Genomic DNA, 22,876 nt, shown 5'->3' on the forward strand with positions numbered 1-22,876 from the left:
TTATTATTAGAAACTAAGATTTTTTTTATCCATAAAAATTTTATCAGCTTTATTTTATTTGTTGGTGATTTCAACACAGATTGCATTTATAACATTATACATGGTTTTTATCCTACAAATACAGTATAAAAAAGAGTTTTTAACACTTATTTAATTTATATTTCATCTATAATACTATATTAATAATTATGAAACAAAAAAACTTATGTTTAAAACAATTATTTGTTCACATAAGGTAATATAATACTATTTGATATTTCACACATTAGTGTGGTTTGTTAGTTAATCAATTGTATAATTTTTTTTTAGATCGTTCAAGTTTAACTGTTCTTTAATGTTAGTGATTAAGAGAACTTCACACACTTTTTTTTATAATAGTTATACGAACTACCTGTTATTCAAAAATAATGATTGATGTTTGCGATTATTATAATAAATGTGACAAGCTGTATGTAGGAAGTCTGTTTGTTACTTTGATCTAAATTATCAAGTTAGTTACATTTTTTTATTAGACCATTAACCTCTGCTTAAGCTTACAATGACACTTTTTGTGTTGTATAATTTAAATTATTGAGAGGTTTCAAATCTGATATTTAATCTTAACATAAAAGATAAAGATTGAAGAATGTCATGGTGAAAACAACATGTCTGGAACATTGAAACAATTGGGGGTTGTTGTACATGAGGTAATATATGAATGTTATACTTTTTATGTACTCTTTAAATTGTTTAAGCTATATAGTAAGTACAATAATGTTAGTCTATAATATACTTCATATTATATAAGTATATAAAATAAACATTTTACTCTGGCCATAGTAAAAATAAACATCATGCGGCTGTATTTATTTTGTAAACTAGCAAGCCTAAGAAAAGGTAGAAAAACTTGATTATTTATTTATTACGTACAAAAATATTTTTGTATAAAATATCACTTTATTCTCTTAAATTGGTTGTCCAAAACTAAAATACAAAATCAGACTTCTCTGTTTTCTATAATTTTCATCAACTCCTAGAATATTTTAAAACAGAACAACCCTACACACTTCCTCTATATAAATTAAAAATAACTAACCTATAATTAATAATATCACTGGTGAAATTTTTATATTAATCAACATTGGGTAAACAAAATTATAATTCGTAGGATAAAATAACATATTTGACTGTTCGAGTGTTGCTTAACTTCAACTAATATTTTTATGAAACTTTTTATTCACCTATAGTTAAAATTAGTTATTTGTAGCTGAATTATACAACATCTGTGGGATCAACATATATAAATTGTGCCTTTGTATTTTTAATATTTTTATATTACTGCAAAAACATATGTGGGGGTCTTGTAATACATTTTTATGCTTTTTGACTGAGCAAAATAAAAATTAAACAACTATAATTTCAATGACTTGTACCTAATTGGTTTAAATATTTTTAAAATGTCATTGTGCATAGAAAATGATAATTTAAGTAATATGTAGTGTAATTTTTTAAGTTTCTACAAATAATATTTTTTGATTATAACAAAATAACAAAAATTGTTTGGAGGACAATTCGTTTAAATAAGTCTTAACATGCATAAGTTATTACTTTGTATAATGGATACAAATTATCCTTACCTATTTCATGTGCAAAGACAAAAGATCAATGAAATTATAAATATACAAACTATAAGAAACCTGGTATTTTTTTATCTATGCTTAATTTTTGGTGATTTCTTCACTGCATTTATATTATTATATTGGTTTTTAACCAAAAGTACTAACACAGTAAAAAAAAAATGTTTTAACACAATTTAATTGTTTATTTATATTATTTATCTATAATATTATATTAATACTTATTAATAGGGCTCGGATTTTGTAGCAAAATAAATCCTTAAAAAAGCATTTATTAATTTAATTCTAAAAAAGCAAATTTCAATTACACATAAAATTAAATATTAAAAAAGGAATTCACAACCATATATTTAGTCAAGTTACTTTCATTGAAACTTATTCTATTGGGTGCTAATATATTTTTATACATAGAAAAAGACCTTTCCACGTCAACCTATGTAATCGGTGCATATTTCATATAAATACTAAATCATTTGAATCATACTGTTCCACATTTACGTTTAGTGCAGTGCCATTATGAATACTATTGACTTTTTGAAGTTCTGCCCATCCATTATTTTTTGAAAAAACACGATTACACTTTTCTAAAATCAATTTCGCTACTTTGCCATTAGCTTCCTCTAACTTTTGTTTTGCTTCTAACACAATACCTATTTTTTTTTAATTTTAAATTTAAATTTTTAACTTTTGGCATTTTGACGATTAAAGAAATTATTTAGAACACTATACGTTTATACCTCACTGATTGTCGATTGATATTTACCGGCCAACTAAAGTATTAGCACGTGCTATAAAAATACGTAGGTATAATTCAGATAATTTTCTCTTTTCTTGAGTCGTAAATACAACTATAGATAATTGTAGATAAAACTATTTCGGCACAATAACGACAGTTATTTTATCAGTCATATATTTATTATTGGTTTTTTCACTGGTTTTATAATTTCTGGTAATACTAATATAGTCCAAGATGTATAATATACATAGAAATAAGCTAAGTTTTCAAGAAAAATATATAAAAATCAAGAAAAAATAACCAAATAGGGGAAAAGCAATAAAAAGCAGATTTTATGGAAAAAAGCAAAACAAAGCAAAAAAAAGTTTACTTCATTAAAATCAGAATGATTCTAAACGTATTTATATAAAAGAATTATCTTTCTATCTCACTTCTCTCAAAAGAAGCATTTGCTACAAAATCCGAGCCCTACTTATTAATCAAAAATCCAACATTTAAAACAATTGTTAGTTTATTTATGGTACTTATAAATATAATAAATAATAATTGATATTTCACATTCGCACAGCAGTAAGGTCTGCAAGTTAATCAATTGTATACATTTTTTTTTATATTGTTCAATATAAATGTTAGTGATTTAGAGGTCTTAACGTACTTTTTTACAATAGTTATATGATTTTTACCTAAATTAGTCATGAATAAGGAACGGATTTATATCTAATATAAATACAAAATATATAGATAAATATGGGAGTATAGTTAATAAAATATGTGCTAAAACATCAAAATATATGGGAAAAAATTTCAATTTTAGTAAAGTAAAATAAATGTATGGAAAATACATTAAATAATAAATATAAAGTTATAACTATCAATATGAATACAAAAAAATAAAAATTACGACCGTAAAACTTTAATTTTGGGTTATTTTTTACTCAAATGATGTGTTGACGTGTTGCATTAAAATATTGATAATATTAAATGTCACCTATTAGGTCTCAGAATATTTTTAACACTATTAAACAATTTATCGTTTCATAACAACTGATGTAATTGGAGGATATTTGAAGCGCGTCATCTCATTTCTGAAAATGCATATCTGAAAGCGATAATTACAAAGTTTTTGAAGGGTGTCTGCTCCCTATTTATCCACATACGAGTTTTCTATCTCTGATTCAACAATTTGTATACTATCATTTATGGACATATTTTGTTTCTATGTTCTAATTGTATGGGCTACAAATCTAAAATTATTATTTTTAAAGCATTTTACATTTATACTTATATATTTTTGTGAACTATAAACTCTAATAATACCTAGTTTAGTATCATTATTGTTGTGTAAGCTCACCGATAGGACTTGTGCCTCCCGCTATATTGGTCAGGCAGTACATTTTTTTTTTTAGTTTTTTAGAATTAACAGTTGTTTACTTAAGAATTAAGACTTAACTTAATTAACTAAGTAATAATAAAATAAACATGATGTGAATTCTTTAAAGCAGGGGCTCTCAACTTTTTAGGACGGTAACCCAATTTTATCCCCGAAAATCTATCGCGACCCACATGGTTTATTTACAAGATTAAAAATTAATTCTAAAAACAAAATTTGAGTAGGTATTATTATTATTATAATGTATTACTTTATTAATTTATAAATTATAATGAATATAATAATATAATATACAATGAATAATTTCCCTAGAATCTATATAATTCAAAAAACTTCTTGCGACCCTCCAAGCTGTTGCGTGCACCTGTCGTACAGGAGTTGGTTGGATATTTATTAAAATTGTAAAAGACAAAATAGAATTGAACTTAAAATATCCGTAAACAGTTCAAAACAAATCAAAATATTTTGAAAATGTTATCATGTATAGAAAATGCTAATATAAGCTACCGTTGAAAATTGCATGTATATACCGGAAAAATTACCGTTTTCCTTAATTTTTATGTTGTTTCCGTGGCATTTTTGAAAACTAATGGAAATTTTAAATGTTGACCTCCCAAATGCCACCAACTAGATTCACTTTCTCATCAACAAGATACTGTTAAAAAAAAGAAGAAGCCGTTTTACTGCCCTTAACGGTAGTGACAAACACAAAAATAAAAATATAAAAAAACACACATCATTGTAAAATCAGTACATTCATCAGAATCCGCTCAGAAACTAAGAGTAATTTATATATTTCTTGCACTTTTCCCAGCTACTACCTATGTATAGCTACATAGGAACTTACCATTTCCCATTTATCCAAGACTTTTGTACACTTGTCAAACCAACGGAATAACAAATAAGGTGAAAAAAAAAACACTAAGTATTTTTAAAATATATTTCCATTTATTTAATTTAATATAATTCAAGCTTTACTAAAAAAAATTCTATCAGTCTACTTCACATTAGAATTATACAAAACTAAGTACCAAAAAAATAATAAATATCGGCCGTTGAGCTTTGCTTGTACAATATTATCAAACATAAGAAACGACATTAAAAATTGTACTAACAAATTTATTGACTAGAAACTTAAAGTAGTTTAAAAAAGTTAAGGTTTCGTACGGAGTTTCAGTTACGAAAAAAAAAAAGGAAAAAAATAGTTATAAGTTTATTAGGTACATTATTTATATTATAATAATGTAGATAAAAAAAAGAGGACTAGAAAGATTTATTCGTATTACAAAATAGTTTAAATAAATAAGGACTAACCGTGATGTATTATTAGTTATTAGGTTTATTTAACTAGTAGGTATTTAAAAAATAAATAGAACAATACCAGGTTGCATGAAGAATTTATTAATTTAATAGTTCAATAAAATGTAATGGACCAATCATGTTTAAGGGACCATTAGCTAACTATTGATTCGTTAAATGTTTAGTGATTGTTCATGCAACTTGGTATAAGTATTAAATTTTGTAATGTGCTTCAGTTATACAGTAAAAAAAATTGATACGGACAAGTAATTTGTTAGTACACAAGTGCAAATTTATTATTATCGTATACAAACAGTAAGTAGACATTTAACATTAAAATGTAAAATAAAACTAATAAAGAGTCATAAAATAAATATAATACCAACTCGTTTTTATATATACTAGTTTATAAAACGGGGCTTTGAATATAGTTGTATCAATATGGTAAAGAATGATAATTACCAAGCCCCAACAACTTTATTGCAATTGGAATAAAAAAAAAAATGGTTGTTGAAATTGTTAAAAAAAAAAATTCTTCAACATAACGAATAATAGAAGTTTAGGCAACACGTTTTATGTATATGCACACAAAACTTGCACTGACCTTACATAATACAAACAATACCTCAATAGATCTACATTAAAAAAAAAAACCGTCGACAACAAAGAAAATGAAAATCTGTTCATTGGACAATCCCAAAGTAGTAAGGTACAAACTATGCCGAACACTGTGGTATTAGTAGTAATGGTGGTATATAATAAATCTTTCTAAAATTAAGGTTGTAAAAAAATAGGAATTTCTTAAAAAGTCCAGAGATTTTTTAATCATAAATACAATTTAAATTGTTTAATTTATCACAAATATGCAGACATGTGACACAGAATTTTGTATAGTATAGTGGCATGTTATGTAGAAAATTGTATGCATTTTGAACTATTGTTATGAACATTCTTGAGGTAGTTTCGTTTACTGACATTAAATACGAATGTTGCGATAGATATTATGTGTTAAAATAATAACTACGAGTAAGAAAAGATGCAAAATTATATATTTTCTTTAATAACCATGTGTATTTGTGAAGGATAAACTCTTAATTAATGCCTCTTACCGGAAATAAATTATTATGAAAAATGTAAGCATCAAAAAAAAATGTAAATTATAGTTTGGTAAATTCTAAAATTATGTACTATTGTAGTACAATAGTAGAACCAACCCTATGTTGTAACTTTTAGTTAATAACAAAACCCGTGTCGCTACGTTGGCTATTTTAATTTTTATGAAAGTTAAAAGGATGTAAAATATTAAAATTTAAAAATGCTTATAAATTGCATAAAAATGTAAATATCATGAAAAAGCCAATTTAGCGATACAAGTAATGTTCTTCACTTAGTTTGATAATAGGTGAATTCACTTTATTATTAAAATAACACAGGGTTGGAGCGTTGGTTCTGCTAAATTTGCTATGTTGTCCGTGGGTCGGTAATAGAAAACAAATGGTGTGCTAACATCCTCTTAACAAATTGAAAAAACTTGATGAATATGTTGTTTGTGATTGATGTACATCACGTGTACACATACGGAATTGGTTTATTTTAAATGCAAACTTTAGAGCGGATTTTAAGTAATTACAAGTGTTTGAATCAATACGATTAAAAGAGTATTCTTTAAAATTAATACATCAGTAGTTTATAAATGCTCACTTCTACAGTTCTATCACAATCTCTATCGTTTTAAACTATAAGTAAACGGTACAAATACCGTTATAAAATAGGTACTGGGTGGGGCGAAACAGGCAGTGCAGTTTTGAAAGGCTATTAAAAAAAAACTACGCAACTTACAGAAATTATATTTATTTAATTTTTTTCAGTACATCATGCCGTTTTATATATCAAGTTTTAAAAATGACATCAGAAAGATGATGGCCGCCAGCAGCGATACACTGATGAAGGCGATTTCTGAAATTTTCTGCCGCATTTTGACACATTTCGACTGGTATAGCGCCAATTTCCTCCCTAATTCGGTCTTTGAGTTCTTCCAACGTGTGAGGCCGATGTTTAAAAACCTTTTCCTTCAGGTAGCCCCACAAGAAAAAATCACAAATGCTCAAGTCTGGTGAGCGCGCAGGCCACCTCAAATCACCCCTCAGAGAGACGAGATGTGTAGGGAACATCTGTCGCAGCTTCGTCATTGAAACTCGAGCAGTATGTGCTGTAGCCCCGTCCTGTTGGAACCAGATGTCCCCCATATTTGTTTCTTCCATTAACTCTTCCAATTGAGGTTCAAAAAAATTGTCCAACATGGAAACGTAACGTTCAGCGTTGACAGTTACGGTTTGTCCATTCTCCTCAAAAAAATAAGGCCCAATCACCCCAAATTTTGAAATCGCACACCACACGGTCACTTTTGGAGAGTGAAGAGGTGTCTCGTGAATTTGCCGTGGATTATTTTCTGCCCAATAGCGAAAATTTTGCTTATTCACCGCCCCACTGAGATGAAAGTGAGCCTCGTCACTACTGAAAAATGTTGACCTCACATGGATCCGGTTCAACATTTCTTGTGAGCAATTCATGCGATTTTCATAGTCGGGTGGACTCAACTCTTGGACAATCATAATTTTGTAGGGGTGGAAGAATAAGTCTTGGTGCAAAATCCTCCTTACTGACCGATTAGAAATGCCCAATGCAATTGAATGTTTCCGGGCAGAACGCGTAGGCGACTGCACAAAAGCTTCACTCACTCTTATCAAATTTTCAGGTGTTCTTACCGTTTTGGGTCTTCCTGAACCTCTAAGTCTTAGTGTAGATCCAGTTTCTTCAAATGTACGCACCCAATTCGCGATAACATTACGGTGAGGGACGGTATCATGACGCGCAAGGTTAAACTGCAGCCGGAACGCTCGCTGAGTTGCGACGAACGATCGACCATTTTCAAAAAATGTACGGACGGCAAAGCCACGTTGTTCACCAGACCAAACCATGGTAATGACTAATAACGGCATGGCCTGCCCGACGAAATGAAACCACCATAATCGTACTATCCCCACCACACGTGAAGTACCAACCTTTCAAAACTGCACTGTTTGATTTGCCCCACCCAGTATATAGGATGATTAGCGATGTTTAAATTTACTTCAGTTTCTAACATTAAGAAACATTATCTCATATTAAAATTAGATTGCACTATTTTTAAACTATTCTTAAACCATACTTACAACTAAGTATACACATATTAATCAGTTTTTTCTTTCTAATGTCAAGTTACAAAATTACTCTGTACAACCAAAATAATAATTGTCTTACAAATGGATGAATTTGATAAATACTTAGTTCTTGAAACACATCATGTTTAAAAGATAATAATAATATTATTTTATTGGCCACAAATACTTAAGAGCACGAAGGAAACATAAAAAAATATATTTCATCAAAATTAGATCAACTTGATACAAAATGTACATAATTTCTATAAATCTAAAGTATAAATTATTACTTAATACATTTATTTTATTGATTTAGGCCTAGAGGATGATTGGTAATTTCTAACTTTATTACTGGGTTAGTCTTCAATCCATACATAGAAATTAAAAAATAATGGCAACCTCTTAAATCAAGTTTTTACAAAAAAAAAAAAAAAATCATCTTTAATAATAACTTACTTGGGTTTATAAAATATATTTACAAAGGCGTTTCTTTTCGCCATTTAAAACTATCTGTGGGCAAATGAGGTGTTTTATTTTTACGTCCAGCAGCCATTTCTAGACCATTACGAATAGCTGGCATTATTCTTAATGCTGGGTTTGTAACAATTCCATTACGTTTTTGCTTAACGTTTCCTAAATTCTTGTTGTAACTGTAAAACAAAATATTATAAATATTAACATAATACGCATAACATAAAATCACAAATAGTACTTTGAATCGGAAGTGGATTTTTTTAACACAGCCTTGTTACCAAGAATAATTCGCATATGAGTGTCACGTGAAAAATGATCATCTGTCAATACTGAAATAATACAAAAATGTAAGGGCATGCAAATACAAAATACAGTTCATAAGTAAGTCAGGTATATCCTAAAAACAATTAAATAAGCAGCAGTTATATACCATGAAATATTCCATCTAATATGCTTTTAAAATGTTGAAAATATGAAAATAAAATACTGCAAGTATATTCAATAATTGTTAGATAATATAGGGAATATTCATTTTATAAATCTTCAGATTTTAAATTAATACAGTCAGCTTTTTATCTAATATTGAATTATAGTGCAAACAATGGTATTTTAAATTGAAAACAAAAAAATAATAGTACAGCAAATTATATATTTTTACTGGAAAAGAAATTTCTTTATAAAGAAAATACTATAGAGTGCAAAATGTTCAAAACAATATTTAAAAGTGAATATTTTTGAATCTGGAAGACAATTTATTAGGAATACAGTTAAATTACTAGTTTTATTGTTAATTTTCAAACATAAGACACTAATTTAAAAATGAAAAATATGCCTATATTAAACCATTTCAGAAGACAATAGCGACTTGTGATGTTTAAAGTTGATGGTATGCAAATTATTGCAATAGTCAAGTTCAAATTCAACATTTATGAATGACAAAAAATTAAAATAGAAAATACAGGAAAAGTTAAGAAATTAATGCCAATACGGCGATATTGATACAGACAAGCAACTATGTGTGCAGCAGTTTTTGTACACCAAGGTCCTTTTATTTGTCAACGGTCAAAAGTAGGTATTTTACACGGACCGACTGTATTCTGACTGACCTGCACACTAGTTGATGTTTATTTGTTACATAAATCATCTAAATTTTATGAGTATAATAATTGTCATTTAAGCGAATATCAAATGTTTTGAAAATATAATTTTGTATTATAGAATAAATATAGTTTAACAGATATTGTATTAAAGATGTATTATAAAATATTATATACTATTACATCTATATTAATCTATATGATGTGCACATCTGTACGAGCCACCACTGTCAAAATAGCTTATAAAAAACAAAACGATGTAAATTTAATGATTTCCAAGAAATAAAACATTTTTGTAAATTTACGGCTAATACTAACTGTTTGAAATGTTCAATTTATTTTTTCAGATTATACAAAAATATTGAAAAATTGTAATTTATACACTTAAAAATCCATTAATCGCATTACCTTGAATACTTGGAGCTGATGGTTCTTCTGAATTGGGGCTGTGAGGTGGTGTTGCATATATAGGACTCTGCAGAGGACTTAGAACTTTAGAAGTGGGTCTTGACTTGATACGTCGACTACATTGTTGTAATTTTTGTGTAAACGTCAATGGTGTCAACTGCAAAAAATAATGATATTATTTACCATTTTAAATATATTCTCAACATATTTTTTGCCAAAATGTTTTTACTTGTGTTGGTAAATCTTGGTGAGAACTTTTAGTACTATCAGTCAAATTAGAACTGGATTTACTATAGTTTGAAACAAACGATGTTCGTTTAGCTGTTGAATCTGGTGATTCAATTGGTGATGAATCATGAATCGGAGCATGATTAGTGCAAGATAATAATGGATTAACTAATATAGCTGAGGATGGTTTAGTTTCAGTTGTTGAACCAGAACCACAAGAAGTATTAGCTGTATTAAATCCGTTACCTGACAATATAATTCATTATTTCATATAAATGCTAAATATAATTTATTTTTAATATTACTTTCGTTTTTTAAAGGACAAAATTGTTCAAGTAGCTTAACAATATTGTCATGACCACTTTTAGCAGCAATTTTTATAGCATTTCGTCCACAATGGTCAGATACTAATGGATTTGCTCCCTGCATTAACAATAATCGAACACAAGTCTCATTACCTTCTTGAGAAGCAATGCCTGTATAATTTAAAAAAAAAAAATTAAATTAATGATAAATTGTTAAAAAAAACCACATAAAAAACACAACTTTCTTGATACTTAGCATAGTTTTATTGATTTAGTAAATAAAAGGAATGATATGTATTAATATTAGTCCATAAAAAATATTAAATAATACTGTGATGTTATAAGAAATTTTTACACAAATTGTGTAACAATTTTAAATTCAATAACTAGAATACATAATGGTTTTATTATAAACAGTACATTTATAAATAACTGAAATCAAAAGTTCAGAATTAAAAATAATAATAATAATAAGTAGTAATAAAAAATATATTAAATAATATAAAATCAAGGTATTTATAATTTTAGTATTATGTTTAATAATAATTTACCCAAAGCTGTTGCTCCTTGATTGCACGCATGATTAACACTAGCACCATGTTCAATTAATAATCGGACGATGACAGAATGTCCTTGCCATGCGGCCAAGTGAAGAGGTGTTCTATTTTCATTATCAGTTGCATTTAAATTAGCTTTTCCAAGTTTTAACAATAAAGATACCATTTCACAGTGACCTTGCCAACAACTAACATGTAAAGCAGTACGGCCCTAAAATGTAAAAACATACGATTTTTAGTGAATTTTTCTAAAATTTCAAAATAAATAATTCATTACAAATAACAATTTAAATTTTTTACAATATTAATTATAATAATTACAGCAATAATGACACTAATCAAGTTGATAACCTCACCTTTAGAATATTAGTTTTAATCGAAGTTAGAATTCATTAAAAATTAAATTAAGGTAGTTGAAAGTGGACCATTTATAAGGGAATATAATATATTCTCAGAAGATATATTATATCCCACGAGAATGCTGTGTGACGGATCGTTATTGTACATGAGTCTCTGAACGCATTATAAAATTAAAGATAAACTACGGCTAAGATTCTTGAAAATCCTTAGTATATATACACGCAATCACACTATACTATAACTTTATAACAAAAAAGTTTCAAATCCAATGGCTATGAAAGACCAAAAAGCAAAAGAAAAATTCATCTAGTACCGAAAGCACAATTATAATTTTGAAAACATATTTGAATTCCTTATTCTCTACTCTAGGTTTTGTAGAAAATGGATTTTCAATTTGTTGTGTTGTATTAAATAATTTTTCTTTTTTTTCTCCAAATGCACTTGGGCATTATTGTTACTAAACAAATTAAAAAATTAATTTCTTACAAAACAGATATGAAAATCCCAAAAGACTTTTTAATATGGAAGTTTTACTGCATATAAATATTTTTAATTATATTTTGAGCGGTTAACAATAATTATATTTTTTTTTTGATTTGTAGTTTTACTTAGTTAATTAGATATGAAACAATTTTGTTTGTGTAATATTATTTAATTTATAAAAGGTTTTTTAATTAAAAATACACGGTACTGACTTCAGAATCTGTGCTTTCAACATCTGCTCCACCTGGGTCAATAAAAAATTTGGCCATTGCTAAATGATTTTCAAGAGCAAGGACATAAAGAGTACTTCGACCATCAGCATCTTTTTTGTTGACGTCAACTCCATATTCTACAAGACTCCTAACTACTTCAATATGACCTTCTAATGCAGCTAATCTATAAGTATACATGAAATATTAAGAATAGTTTACATCTTTAATTATTTAAACAATAATAATACCTTAGAGCAGTTCTTCCATCATGAGCTTTCTGATCTGGAGGGGCTCCATAGTTTTTTAAAAATTCACTTACTAAATCCGAATGCCCTTCTTCTGCTGCTAACATTAATGGTGGTTTACCATCATTATCAGTTTGATCAATTTTTGCTCCACTCTCCAACAATGTTCTGCAAACAACCTGATGGCCTTCAAATGCAGCATAATGTAATGGTGTCCAACCAGAATTATCTCTATGTTGTTCATCAAGACCTATAACATGAATAGATGTAAACAACCACAACAATTTAACAGTAAAACTAATTAAATAGTTAAATTAAAACAAGAATGGCCAGTACTATTGAGGATTTTTATTCATCAAGCTATGTGAAATCTAGTTGTTTATTTAGTTGTGGTACATAACAAAAAATGTTAATTAAGTTAGATTAAATGGTTGGTAAATTATTTAAAAAATAAAACACATATTATCAAAATACTCCAATACCTATTTTTGAAGGAAATTTCAAGTTTTTTCCCCAATCAATGAAAAAATTCCTAGATTATAGTTGCCAAAAAAGGATATATATATTTAAAAACAATTAATACTGTAAAAATCACTTAAAAACAAATATAATTTTAACAAGCTTGATGTCATTTAACATATATGTCAAGCCTATAAAATCAAAAATACATACCTCTATCTAGTAGCTGAGACACTACAACATTATTCCCTTGAGCTGCAGACACACTGAGTACAGTACGACCTTCATTGTCAATGCTGTCTACATAACAACCCCAAAATAACAAAAGTGAAACACAAGCAGGATGTCCCATTGATGCAGCAGCCCATAAAGGTGTTCTACCTAACTTATCACAATGGTCTACATCAGCCTCGGCTTCTAATAAAATCTCGCAAACATCTCTGAAAAACAATTATTAAGAATAAAATTAAAATGGTCATTAATGTTGTTAATAATTAACTTTTAGTATACTACCTATGGCCTTCGAATGCGGCAACAAGTAAAGGTGTCATTCCATCTTTATCTTCGTGATCAACAAAAGCTCCAGATTCCAACAATAAAGTGACAACCTTGGCATATCCTCCATTAGTAGGTGCACATAAAGCAGCAACACTCAAAGCAGTTCGGCCATCACTATCTTGATGATTAATATCTGCCCCAGTATCCAGCAATCTTCCTACAATATGCGCATGGCCCATATACGCTGCAGCAATCAATGGAGTTCTACCATCACCATCAGTAGTATTAGGGTTTGCGCCAGCTTCTAGTAATTTTATCACAACATCATTGTGACCTCCCCAAGCTGCAGCACGTAATGCTCCACGCCCTTCACAATCAGAGCATTCTACATTGGCTCCATGTTTAAGTAATAACTCCACCACCTAATATTATAATGTATATTATACAATTTATAATTTTAGTGAGTCAAAATGTATGTTATTACTTGTGAGTGACCACCCCATGCAGCAGCTCTTAAAGCAGTCCATCCTTCAACATCTGCATGATCTATTATACAGTTATATTTTAATAGAAGCTGAAACAAAAATAATGAACTGAACTGTAACAACTGTTATTACTTATTAACATTTACAGACAAATATCAATAACGTAAACATATAATTATAAAAATGTATAGATGAGAAAGAAAAAGTATTGTAACAGATATAAACAAACATCATTTAAATTGTCATTGAGTTGTTAATTGTAAATTAAAATTAAATATTTATATCATACAAAATTGTATTAATTATAAAATACTCAAAACTATGTTTATACCTCTACAACTTCGAGATAACCGTGACGTGCAGCTATATTAAGTGGTGTTTGTCCATTATTGTCATTTACTTCTAAATTTATATCTGAGTGAGTTTTTAATAAATCCTGAAGAACACTTAAACTTCCATCCATTGCAAGCAAATGCAAAGTATTCCTGCCATTGATATCTACTTCATATAAATTTGAAGGTAATAAGGTATTTGAATAAAGTACTGAATTTTTTTCATATTTTGGCGATGACACTAATCCAAAATTTGTTTCAAACTAAAAAAAAATAAATTATTTAAGCAAAACTACATATTAATATTAGTATTTATTTTTTACCTTATTAGATTTTAGATCAACGTCTGATTTAAAACAATTACTAGCTCCTTCCAAAAAATTAACAGCTTTTCTATCATAACAAGGTATTGTCATACTATCGGCAATTTGTGCTCCACTATCAATCAACCATAGTAATGGCAATAAATTTGTGTCAGAAAAGTTTGTCCAGACCGGTAATGGATTTACTCTTGATAAATGGTAGGCTAATTTATGAACTTCATCATATGCAGGGGGTTTTGAACATCTAGATAAATATAAGAAATTTAAACATAATATAATCTAAAACATTTATTTTTTTTTAGATTTCAATTTAAATACATTTTTTTAAATAGAAATAAATACCTAAGTGTATAATGAAAAGCAATCATAGCATGTCCTTCATTTGCAGAGCACAAAAACCTTCTAGTGCAATGTTTGACATCTAGGAACCATTCTCCAAAACTGTGATGAAATTGTATTATCTTAGAATCTCTAGGTAATGAAAATATTCTTCTTAATAAGCTAAATCGTTTGTGGAATTCGTCAACTGACATGTATTGGTATACAGAATGTATAATACTACTTAATTGTTCTTCTGATAAAGGTTCTGGAGATGCTAAAATAACATTTAACAAAGGTCGCACCTGAAATACAAATGTAGAGTTAAATTATTTTTAAGAATTTAGCTTGTATATTTTTAAAAGTACTTACTTTTGAAAAATGTTTTGAATTCAAAAGCCTCTGACAAAACCATAAATACAATCCATTTAGAGTTCCAGGAATATCTTTTATTTCCCTCAAGACTACACATCCGTCAGATATTCCATCTAATACCCTTTCCAAATAAAGAAAACAACCATTACTTTTTATGTGCAATTGATTTAACATTTCAGCTGTATCTCTACTCATGTGTTGGCGTAAAGATTCTTCTGATTCCAAACGGCTCAATATGTACTGTTGTATATCTCTAACAACCTATGAATAAATATTAAACAATAATGATATTAAAAGTAGTTAACAAATTAATAATAATATTATTACAAAGGATTAATAAAAAAATAAATAGGGAAGTCTTATTAATAACAATAAAATAGTCATACATACTTGTGATTTACGGAGATCATCTATGCAAATTTTACGAAAACCAGAGAACATACGAGCAACATTTTTATTTTGCCTACGTGTTGTACAAATAAGCATCAACCATTGGGGAAATAAATGATGATGTGTAGCTAATAGCTCTGTAATGGTTTTACTTGAATTATTCTTAAACTTTGGATCAGATCTATCGTTTGTACATAATCCTTCATCAACTGAATCAACTAGAAGAAACATTGTATGTTTTGGTAATTCAAGATCATTTAGTGGAAAAATAACAGCTTTTTTAAATGCATCATCAGCATCTTTTACTATATTGATTGGAGATAAAGATTCTTGTATTGCTGGATCAGATTTTAATCTTTCTTTGTATGATTTGGGCAATGAATCAGATAACTGTGAAACCAAACTTTGAATAAAATGTGTAACTGATAATGTGTTTATATTTTGAGCTTGACAAAAATGATAAGCTAATAGTCTTCTGTTTAATGCACGTTGTTGTCTGCCGGACGGATGAACAATTTCGCAGCACAGTGAAGTTTTTCCACATCCAGCACCTCCAACTAGAAGTGCTCCACATGTTTTCCAATTGCTTCTTTGATCAAAGCAATGTAATAATTTTTGGAATACCCATTCGCGGCAATAAAATGGTTTTTGAGCCAAATCACTTGAAGTCATTTTGTTCTATTTGTTTTCATATTAGTTAAATAATTCTTAATTTTCGAAATCATAGGCCAATTTAATATTGTTTATTTAACTTGTATTTATATGTTATACAATATAGGTAATCTGAAACATAAAAATGTAATTCAATTTTAATCATAAGTACCTACTACTATTGAGTTTATTATATTATATCCATAACTATTTAAACAAGTTATAAAAAAAACCATTTATAAGGTTTAGATTTTTAGAAGAATATTAAGCTGGTAAAATAGTTTAAATGAAAAAAAATTATGTGTAAATTTAAATGGAAACTAATTACTGAGAATTTATGTGTTGTTTTAAGTGTTTTAACACAATAAAACTGTATCTTTATATTATTATATATTACATAGTAAGTAATGCAACAAATTTAAACTTGACTGGATCAATCAAATGTAAGAAATAAACATAGATACAAATTTATTTGTTTAGTAAAGTTTTATATTTTAAAAATTTAAAACACATTATAAACGATAGGCGTGTTTTGGCGATGCAGTTTTGAGCAACCTGGTAACTAATTTAACAAACAAATTGTTTTAGCGATGTTTACTGCAATTGTTTGATAACTGAATGCACTTTTCGACAACCTGGTTATCGGATTAAGAAACCATTTAAAAACTACGTTAACTGTCTCCGGTTACTGATATCCACTGATAAGTGATAACGATTATATGATTTATCATCCAAGATCTATTAGATATTTTAATTTTTAAGTTTTAACTCATTTAAACAACCTAACACAGAATTTACAGTTAACATTTTACTATTTCAGTAGATTTTTAAGTTTAGACTGTTTAGAGTAACATACATAACTTAATCTGAAGTGCAATGGCTTTTATTTTTAGTGATGTGTGTTACGATGCAGATGGAAATATAATTGATAACACAAATAAAAAAGAAATTCTTTGTAAAATTAGAGGTGAGTATCAGGTAGAGTAGAGTACTTGCATAATATAAAATAGTTACACTTCAATTATCTTATAAGTATATGTTATAATTGTATGATAAACTTATATTTATTTAGTACTTTTTACTTTGTCCTTAGTTTTTTTTTAGGGATGAGTTGTCAAATAATAAACATTGACACCAAATAACAAAATTATTTAGTTTCATTCTTATTTATAATTTTTGTTGATATTAATCAATTTTAGAAGATGTGATATATTTTGACATTTTATTATTTTACAATTTGAATAGCTTTTTTTTTATTTGAAGTTAATTTAAACTTAATATATAATATCATCTATAGTGCCTTTGTACCAAATAATTATATTTCTTTTCTGAATTAACTAAATTTGAAAAATAATATAAATTGTAACTAGTACCTACCTACCTAATTAAACATTTAACACTGGTTTCCAAACTTTAAAGTACTAAATACCTTTTATAAGCAATGTGTGTACTTTAATAAATATTTTTGTCATACAGAAGAAAATAATTCAAATATTATTGAACAATTCATTCCCAAATTCACAAATTTGGTTGAAAATGGTTTTGTTATGTATGGTGATGAAGAAAATGATGCTGCCAAAATTCAAGACCAAGACCAAAATACAGAAACAGAACAGTTGACAAGTACAATAAATAAGGCTATTGAAATCCAAATTCAAGAAAAAAATACCGAAATAGTGCAGTCGACAATGAGAATGGAAATCGCTGTCTACATAATCTTTTATAATAGTATCTATAGGATGCTGTAGCCTTACATGACTATGACGACTCAATAACAACTTCAGTATTTTTATATTTGTACTTCTTTTATATTGTAATATATTCCAACATAACTGTCTATATTTTAGAACAGTTGATTGAGACTGCATAATATAGCTTAGAATTACTACATAGTACTAATTTGCTTTCATCATTCATAATGAATAAGGTATTAGGTATTTAAATAAAAAAATAAAATAAGTATAAGTTATTATTTATTAAAGTTTAAAGTTATTATTTATTAATAATTGTAAAGTGTATTTAGTTATCATTATATTGGTTATCATACTATCATTTATCAGTTATTACCACAAACTTAAAAACAAATACTGTACAGTAAACAAAACGTTTTGGCGATATATCAACCAAGTGGTTATTTGAGCAAACGATTCTAGTAACCCGGTTGCTCAAAACTGCTTCGCCGAAACATACCTAATTATAAAATTGTTTTCATAACATGCCAGTGAGGTTATCATTAATGGACCTCAGTGGAAAATTATTTTATGATCCTTGAACTTAATACCTACTTAATGAAAACATGATTTGCAACACAAAAAAAATGTATTAAAAGGATGTTAATAATGCTTTATGTATATTTTATAGTAAATATGTTTGGTGTTATAATAAATGTTATAAACAATTTCATAATAGGCTCGATAATAGGTAAATAAATTTAAACAAAGACTAATAATATTTGTTAATAAAATATAATTTAAAATTGTTTTTTTTTTATTTAGATAATGTCAAAATATTAGGTAAAAGCAGGGATATTACTTACCTAATACTTATTTGAACGAATGCCAGAAAAAATTCCGGTTAATAAATATAAAAAAAACATAATTGTACCTACAGGCCTATTTTGTTAATTATTTTCTTTTATTTGTAAATAAATATATTATTTATATGTTACGGTTATAGGAATAGTTACATTTTACTTATCATATTAAAAAAAAAATAATAGAAATTTAGGTACATATACAAATTTAATCAGATTTTAGCCAAGAATTAAGTCCGGTTAAATTTTTTAATCAAGTTTGTTTACATGTCCTTTGTAAGTCATTGCCCAATTTAAATTAATCTTATAAAGCTTTATCAGCACCCATTACGTTTTTCATATTTTTTAACAATTTCCAAGTTTTGTATGCCCAAACAAATGACTAAACCTATTATCCCTCACAATTTGTTTATTTTACTATCCAGTATGGTACTTTATAGCACAATCTATATTGAAAATTAAAATTAACAATACCACCATTGCTGCAAAAAATTTTACTCATAACATATTATATAAGAGATATCCCGGAGATATATATTATTTATAACCAAACAAACATAATCCCCAACATAATTTGGGTTGTAGTATGTAGAAATATAGTCCAAATGTAAATGTACAATTATGTTTTTTTAATATGATTTTATTAACGGGGACTATTTTCTGTAGACATTATAACCAGGGACTTTTTTTTTCGTTACCTACGTAGTCGTATTTTTTTTTTTTAATAAATAGTAATTATTTATTGAAGAAACAAATTAATTTAATTTATTAATTTCATAGACTACAATTTACAATTATTTTCATTTATTTCGCTTTTATACCTAACTATAAGTATGTTTCTTTTATAAATGTAACCATAAAGATAATATACAAATCTAAATTCTACAGTAATAAAAATATGTTAATACCAGCGATATGTTTTATTTCACAACTCACATCAAACAATATAACAACCTATTTTCTAATAAATAATTAATAATAGGTAATAATCACAATTAATTAGAGTCGGTTGTTGTAAACCAATGTAGATAACGAGACAACAAAATATTTTACTAACCAATAGGTATATCAATTAAGTGCATTAACAATGTTTACAATGCAGCGTGCATGACCAGCACAACCAACTGTTAAATTGACCCAAAGAAATAAACCGCTTACTGTACAAAGGCTACTTGACTACATAGATAAGTGTGTTCTAACACTTGACAGACCTTAACAATAGTGCAGAACATGTATATTTTGGTTAGTATATTTGTTCAAGTTTTACGAAAAATCATAGAAAGGAAAAGGAGTGTTACTAGTAGTTGAAATATATTGAACTCAGAATAAATTTGATAACTATTCAATGAAATGCTCAAAATATTTCTATTTGCTTTTAAATTAATTTTACTGGGTGACGTCAAGGTGTCACACTAAATCTGAGAATTCATGTCTCACTATGGTTGTTCTGTACCTTCTAATACACAAGTCACTCAAATTACAATTATTATTTTCCCATGATGTTAACATATTATAATATAATATTGTGTAATAATTAGAATAGTACTATTATACTAATATACTACCTACTTAGATGGTATTCATAATGAATCAAAACTTATGACTCATGTTACTGTTAAGATTGTACATTCCTTCCTGTTATATATTACCTACTCATAATGTACAATCGTACAGAATATCAGAGCCTGTAACACATTTGAATGCTAAATAAACCCAACGTTAACATACCAAATAAATACCTACTCTACGAAAGTGCCAAATATTATAACTTTATAATATCAGAAATCATAAGAACTTAGTATAGGTACCAGTTTTTATGAGTTTGGTATCATTGAAACAAATTGAGTATCGAGATAATAGTATTAAAATATGTAGGTGTGTCTTGCAGGTCTCAAACGATGAGTGTTGGTTAGAACTATTGAACATAATCTTTATTTTTTTTAAGTGAACTGAGTCCGGCGCCTCTGAACCTTAACCACCCGTCCAACAGGCAGAATGTTGACATTAAACGTTCGGCAGTGTGTCGTGCTTACCTCGCAGATGACGGTCGACAGAGACAACAGATAATCAGACCAGCACGGTACAGAAGGTAGCATGACGATCGACGGAAACGAAACACTGACTGACGGCCTGACGGACGTTGTATCTAGGCGAAATGATCGAACGGGAAAACCCGGCGGATCGACGTCTTGCTTCGGACAATGTCTGAACAAAAACGACTAACTAGTGACTGTCTACACGCGCGACGTTATCGTTGAGACGCGGTTTGATTTCATCCGTCACCGGCCGAGTAAACAAAAACAAAACGGAATGGGAAAAAAAAAAAAAACAAAACTAAATTAATACTCGCTGATTAATATCACCGCCTCCTTCCCCGCACCGTCCGAACGATGTCGGTGTACTGTGTTGTGTGTGTGTGTGACCGAATGCGCACTACGGTGGTTTCTATCGGCGGCGGCTGTAGTCACAGTAATCGGCCGAGCGGTGAGTCGTCAACGGTGGGGGCGTCGGTAGTGAGGAGTGAGGACGGTGGAGAAAAATTTCAAACGTGTGATATCCGCCGCCGCTGCTGCTGCCGTATAAAATCCAGTGATCGTACGGGTGCGTGTGCGTGCGCGCGAGCGTTGGGTTCTGCGACTTGCGAGCGCGGTGAGTAGTGGGCAGCAGCTGCAGCGGCGGTGAGGTGAGTGTTGTTGTTTGGAACGTCGTCCTGACGTCAAGCCGCCGCCGCCTCCACCTCTGTCGTCTTATCATCGTGCCGTAGTGAGTGGTTGTGACTCTATATTATTTTTGTTAGTTGCGACGCCGAGACGGAGCGCCCATAGCCCCCATGACAAAATGTGTTATAAAAATATTTTTTGTCATGATAGCCAACATAGGCCTGTCGTAGACGTAATTTATCGATTGCTGCTCGATGAGACTCGAGAAAATTAGTTAGAGCGAGGAAGCGTTATTTCTGCGTTAATAATAATACTGGCGGGCCGCAGTTCTACAACTTTTTGACCGTCACCGTATTTCGTATAGTCTCTGGTCAGTGTTCAAAATTTTCTTGTTACCTGTAACCTATTCACCAAATTCAATCGAACGATTTCACTAGTCATAAATAAAATAAAAACTACCTAACCACATTGAGAAGTACCTAGTCGAATATTTTTTAACTATTTGGTATATTATGGTAACGTGTAAACAAATAAGGTGTCAATTCACCTGGTGTAAGCCACACAGTTAATACGGTTATACTGTTACACTTCCGTGGATTTCATTCATAGGTAAATCAATTAATGTTGGTAACACGTTACCTACAAGTTGAATATTATTATAATATTATATCCCACTCTACGTAAGTCACAACTCGGCTATATACTTCATAGAATAATAATTATTATTCCATTTGTACAGGTCATCCGCGATCGTTGTCTACCATACCATGCCAACTGTCAAAGTTTAGAATTATATTATATGAATTACTAATTCCTAGGGATCGAAAGTAATAGTAGGTAAACAATGAAATATAATAGGCACAAAAATAATGTCAAATATGCAAAAAAAAATGTTATAATTTAATTTAATATTCATCAAAATTCAAAAAAAACCATTTTATGTTGTTATTAAATTGTACTAAGAGAACTGTAAAATATGGAAAAATGAATTTATAGTAATTAAAATATGGCAAAAAACTATTCTCCATTTTGAAATTTTATTAAACTGAAAAAAATAGTTCAAAAATATATTCGAGAAGATAGAACATAGGAATATTACCAGATAGAGATTAAAATATGCGCATCGCACCGTGGTAAACTAAATAATATTTAGTTTTATATTCAATATTATTATTAAAATACACAGCTTAAGAAAGAAAAAGATCAATTTTTTAGAAAATATTAAATAGGTATGCATTATAT

The 22,876-nt window shown here is 28.6% G+C and overlaps 3 protein-coding genes across 4 annotated transcripts; 1 reads left to right on the top strand and 2 right to left on the bottom strand.

The window, feature by feature from the left end:
• Nucleotides 1–6,876: 6,876 nt before the first annotated feature.
• Nucleotides 6,877–21,536, bottom strand: LOC132933646 (ankyrin repeat domain-containing protein 50). 2 transcript variants are annotated; one of them, XM_060999908.1, is made up of 18 exons: nucleotides 21,008–21,536; nucleotides 15,791–16,573; nucleotides 15,398–15,661; nucleotides 15,050–15,330; nucleotides 14,708–14,951; nucleotides 14,384–14,647; nucleotides 14,052–14,141; nucleotides 13,583–13,989; nucleotides 13,283–13,509; nucleotides 12,614–12,860; nucleotides 12,366–12,549; nucleotides 11,305–11,521; nucleotides 10,754–10,924; nucleotides 10,450–10,694; nucleotides 10,221–10,377; nucleotides 8,954–9,044; nucleotides 8,698–8,891; nucleotides 6,877–8,602 (listed from the first exon to the last, which is right to left on the bottom strand). In XM_060999908.1, the coding sequence occupies exons 2-17, from the start codon at nucleotides 16,460–16,462 to the stop codon at nucleotides 8,717–8,719; spliced, it is 3,936 nt and encodes a 1,311-aa protein (XP_060855891.1). In that variant the 5' UTR covers nucleotides 16,463–16,573; nucleotides 21,008–21,536; the 3' UTR covers nucleotides 6,877–8,602; nucleotides 8,698–8,716. The 2 variants fall into 2 exon arrangements, with proteins under 2 accessions (XP_060855891.1, XP_060855890.1); XM_060999907.1 differs by having other exon boundaries at nucleotides 6,877–8,891.
• On the bottom strand, nucleotides 6,931–8,019 carry LOC132952863 (uncharacterized). Its single transcript, XM_061025338.1, has one exon. It carries the CDS (start codon nucleotides 8,017–8,019, stop codon nucleotides 6,931–6,933), a length of 1,089 nt encoding a protein of 362 aa, XP_060881321.1.
• LOC132937353 (uncharacterized) lies at nucleotides 17,219–18,354 on the top strand. The gene is made up of 2 exons (XM_061004175.1): nucleotides 17,219–17,408; nucleotides 17,918–18,354. The coding sequence occupies exons 1-2, from the start codon at nucleotides 17,318–17,320 to the stop codon at nucleotides 18,187–18,189; spliced, it is 363 nt and encodes a 120-aa protein (XP_060860158.1). The 5' UTR covers nucleotides 17,219–17,317; the 3' UTR covers nucleotides 18,190–18,354.
• Nucleotides 21,537–22,876: the final 1,340 nt, after the last annotated feature.

This window comes from Metopolophium dirhodum, chromosome 1 (assembly GCF_019925205.1).
Source record: "Metopolophium dirhodum isolate CAU chromosome 1, ASM1992520v1, whole genome shotgun sequence".
Classification (NCBI taxonomy): Eukaryota; Metazoa; Arthropoda; class Insecta; order Hemiptera; family Aphididae; genus Metopolophium; species Metopolophium dirhodum.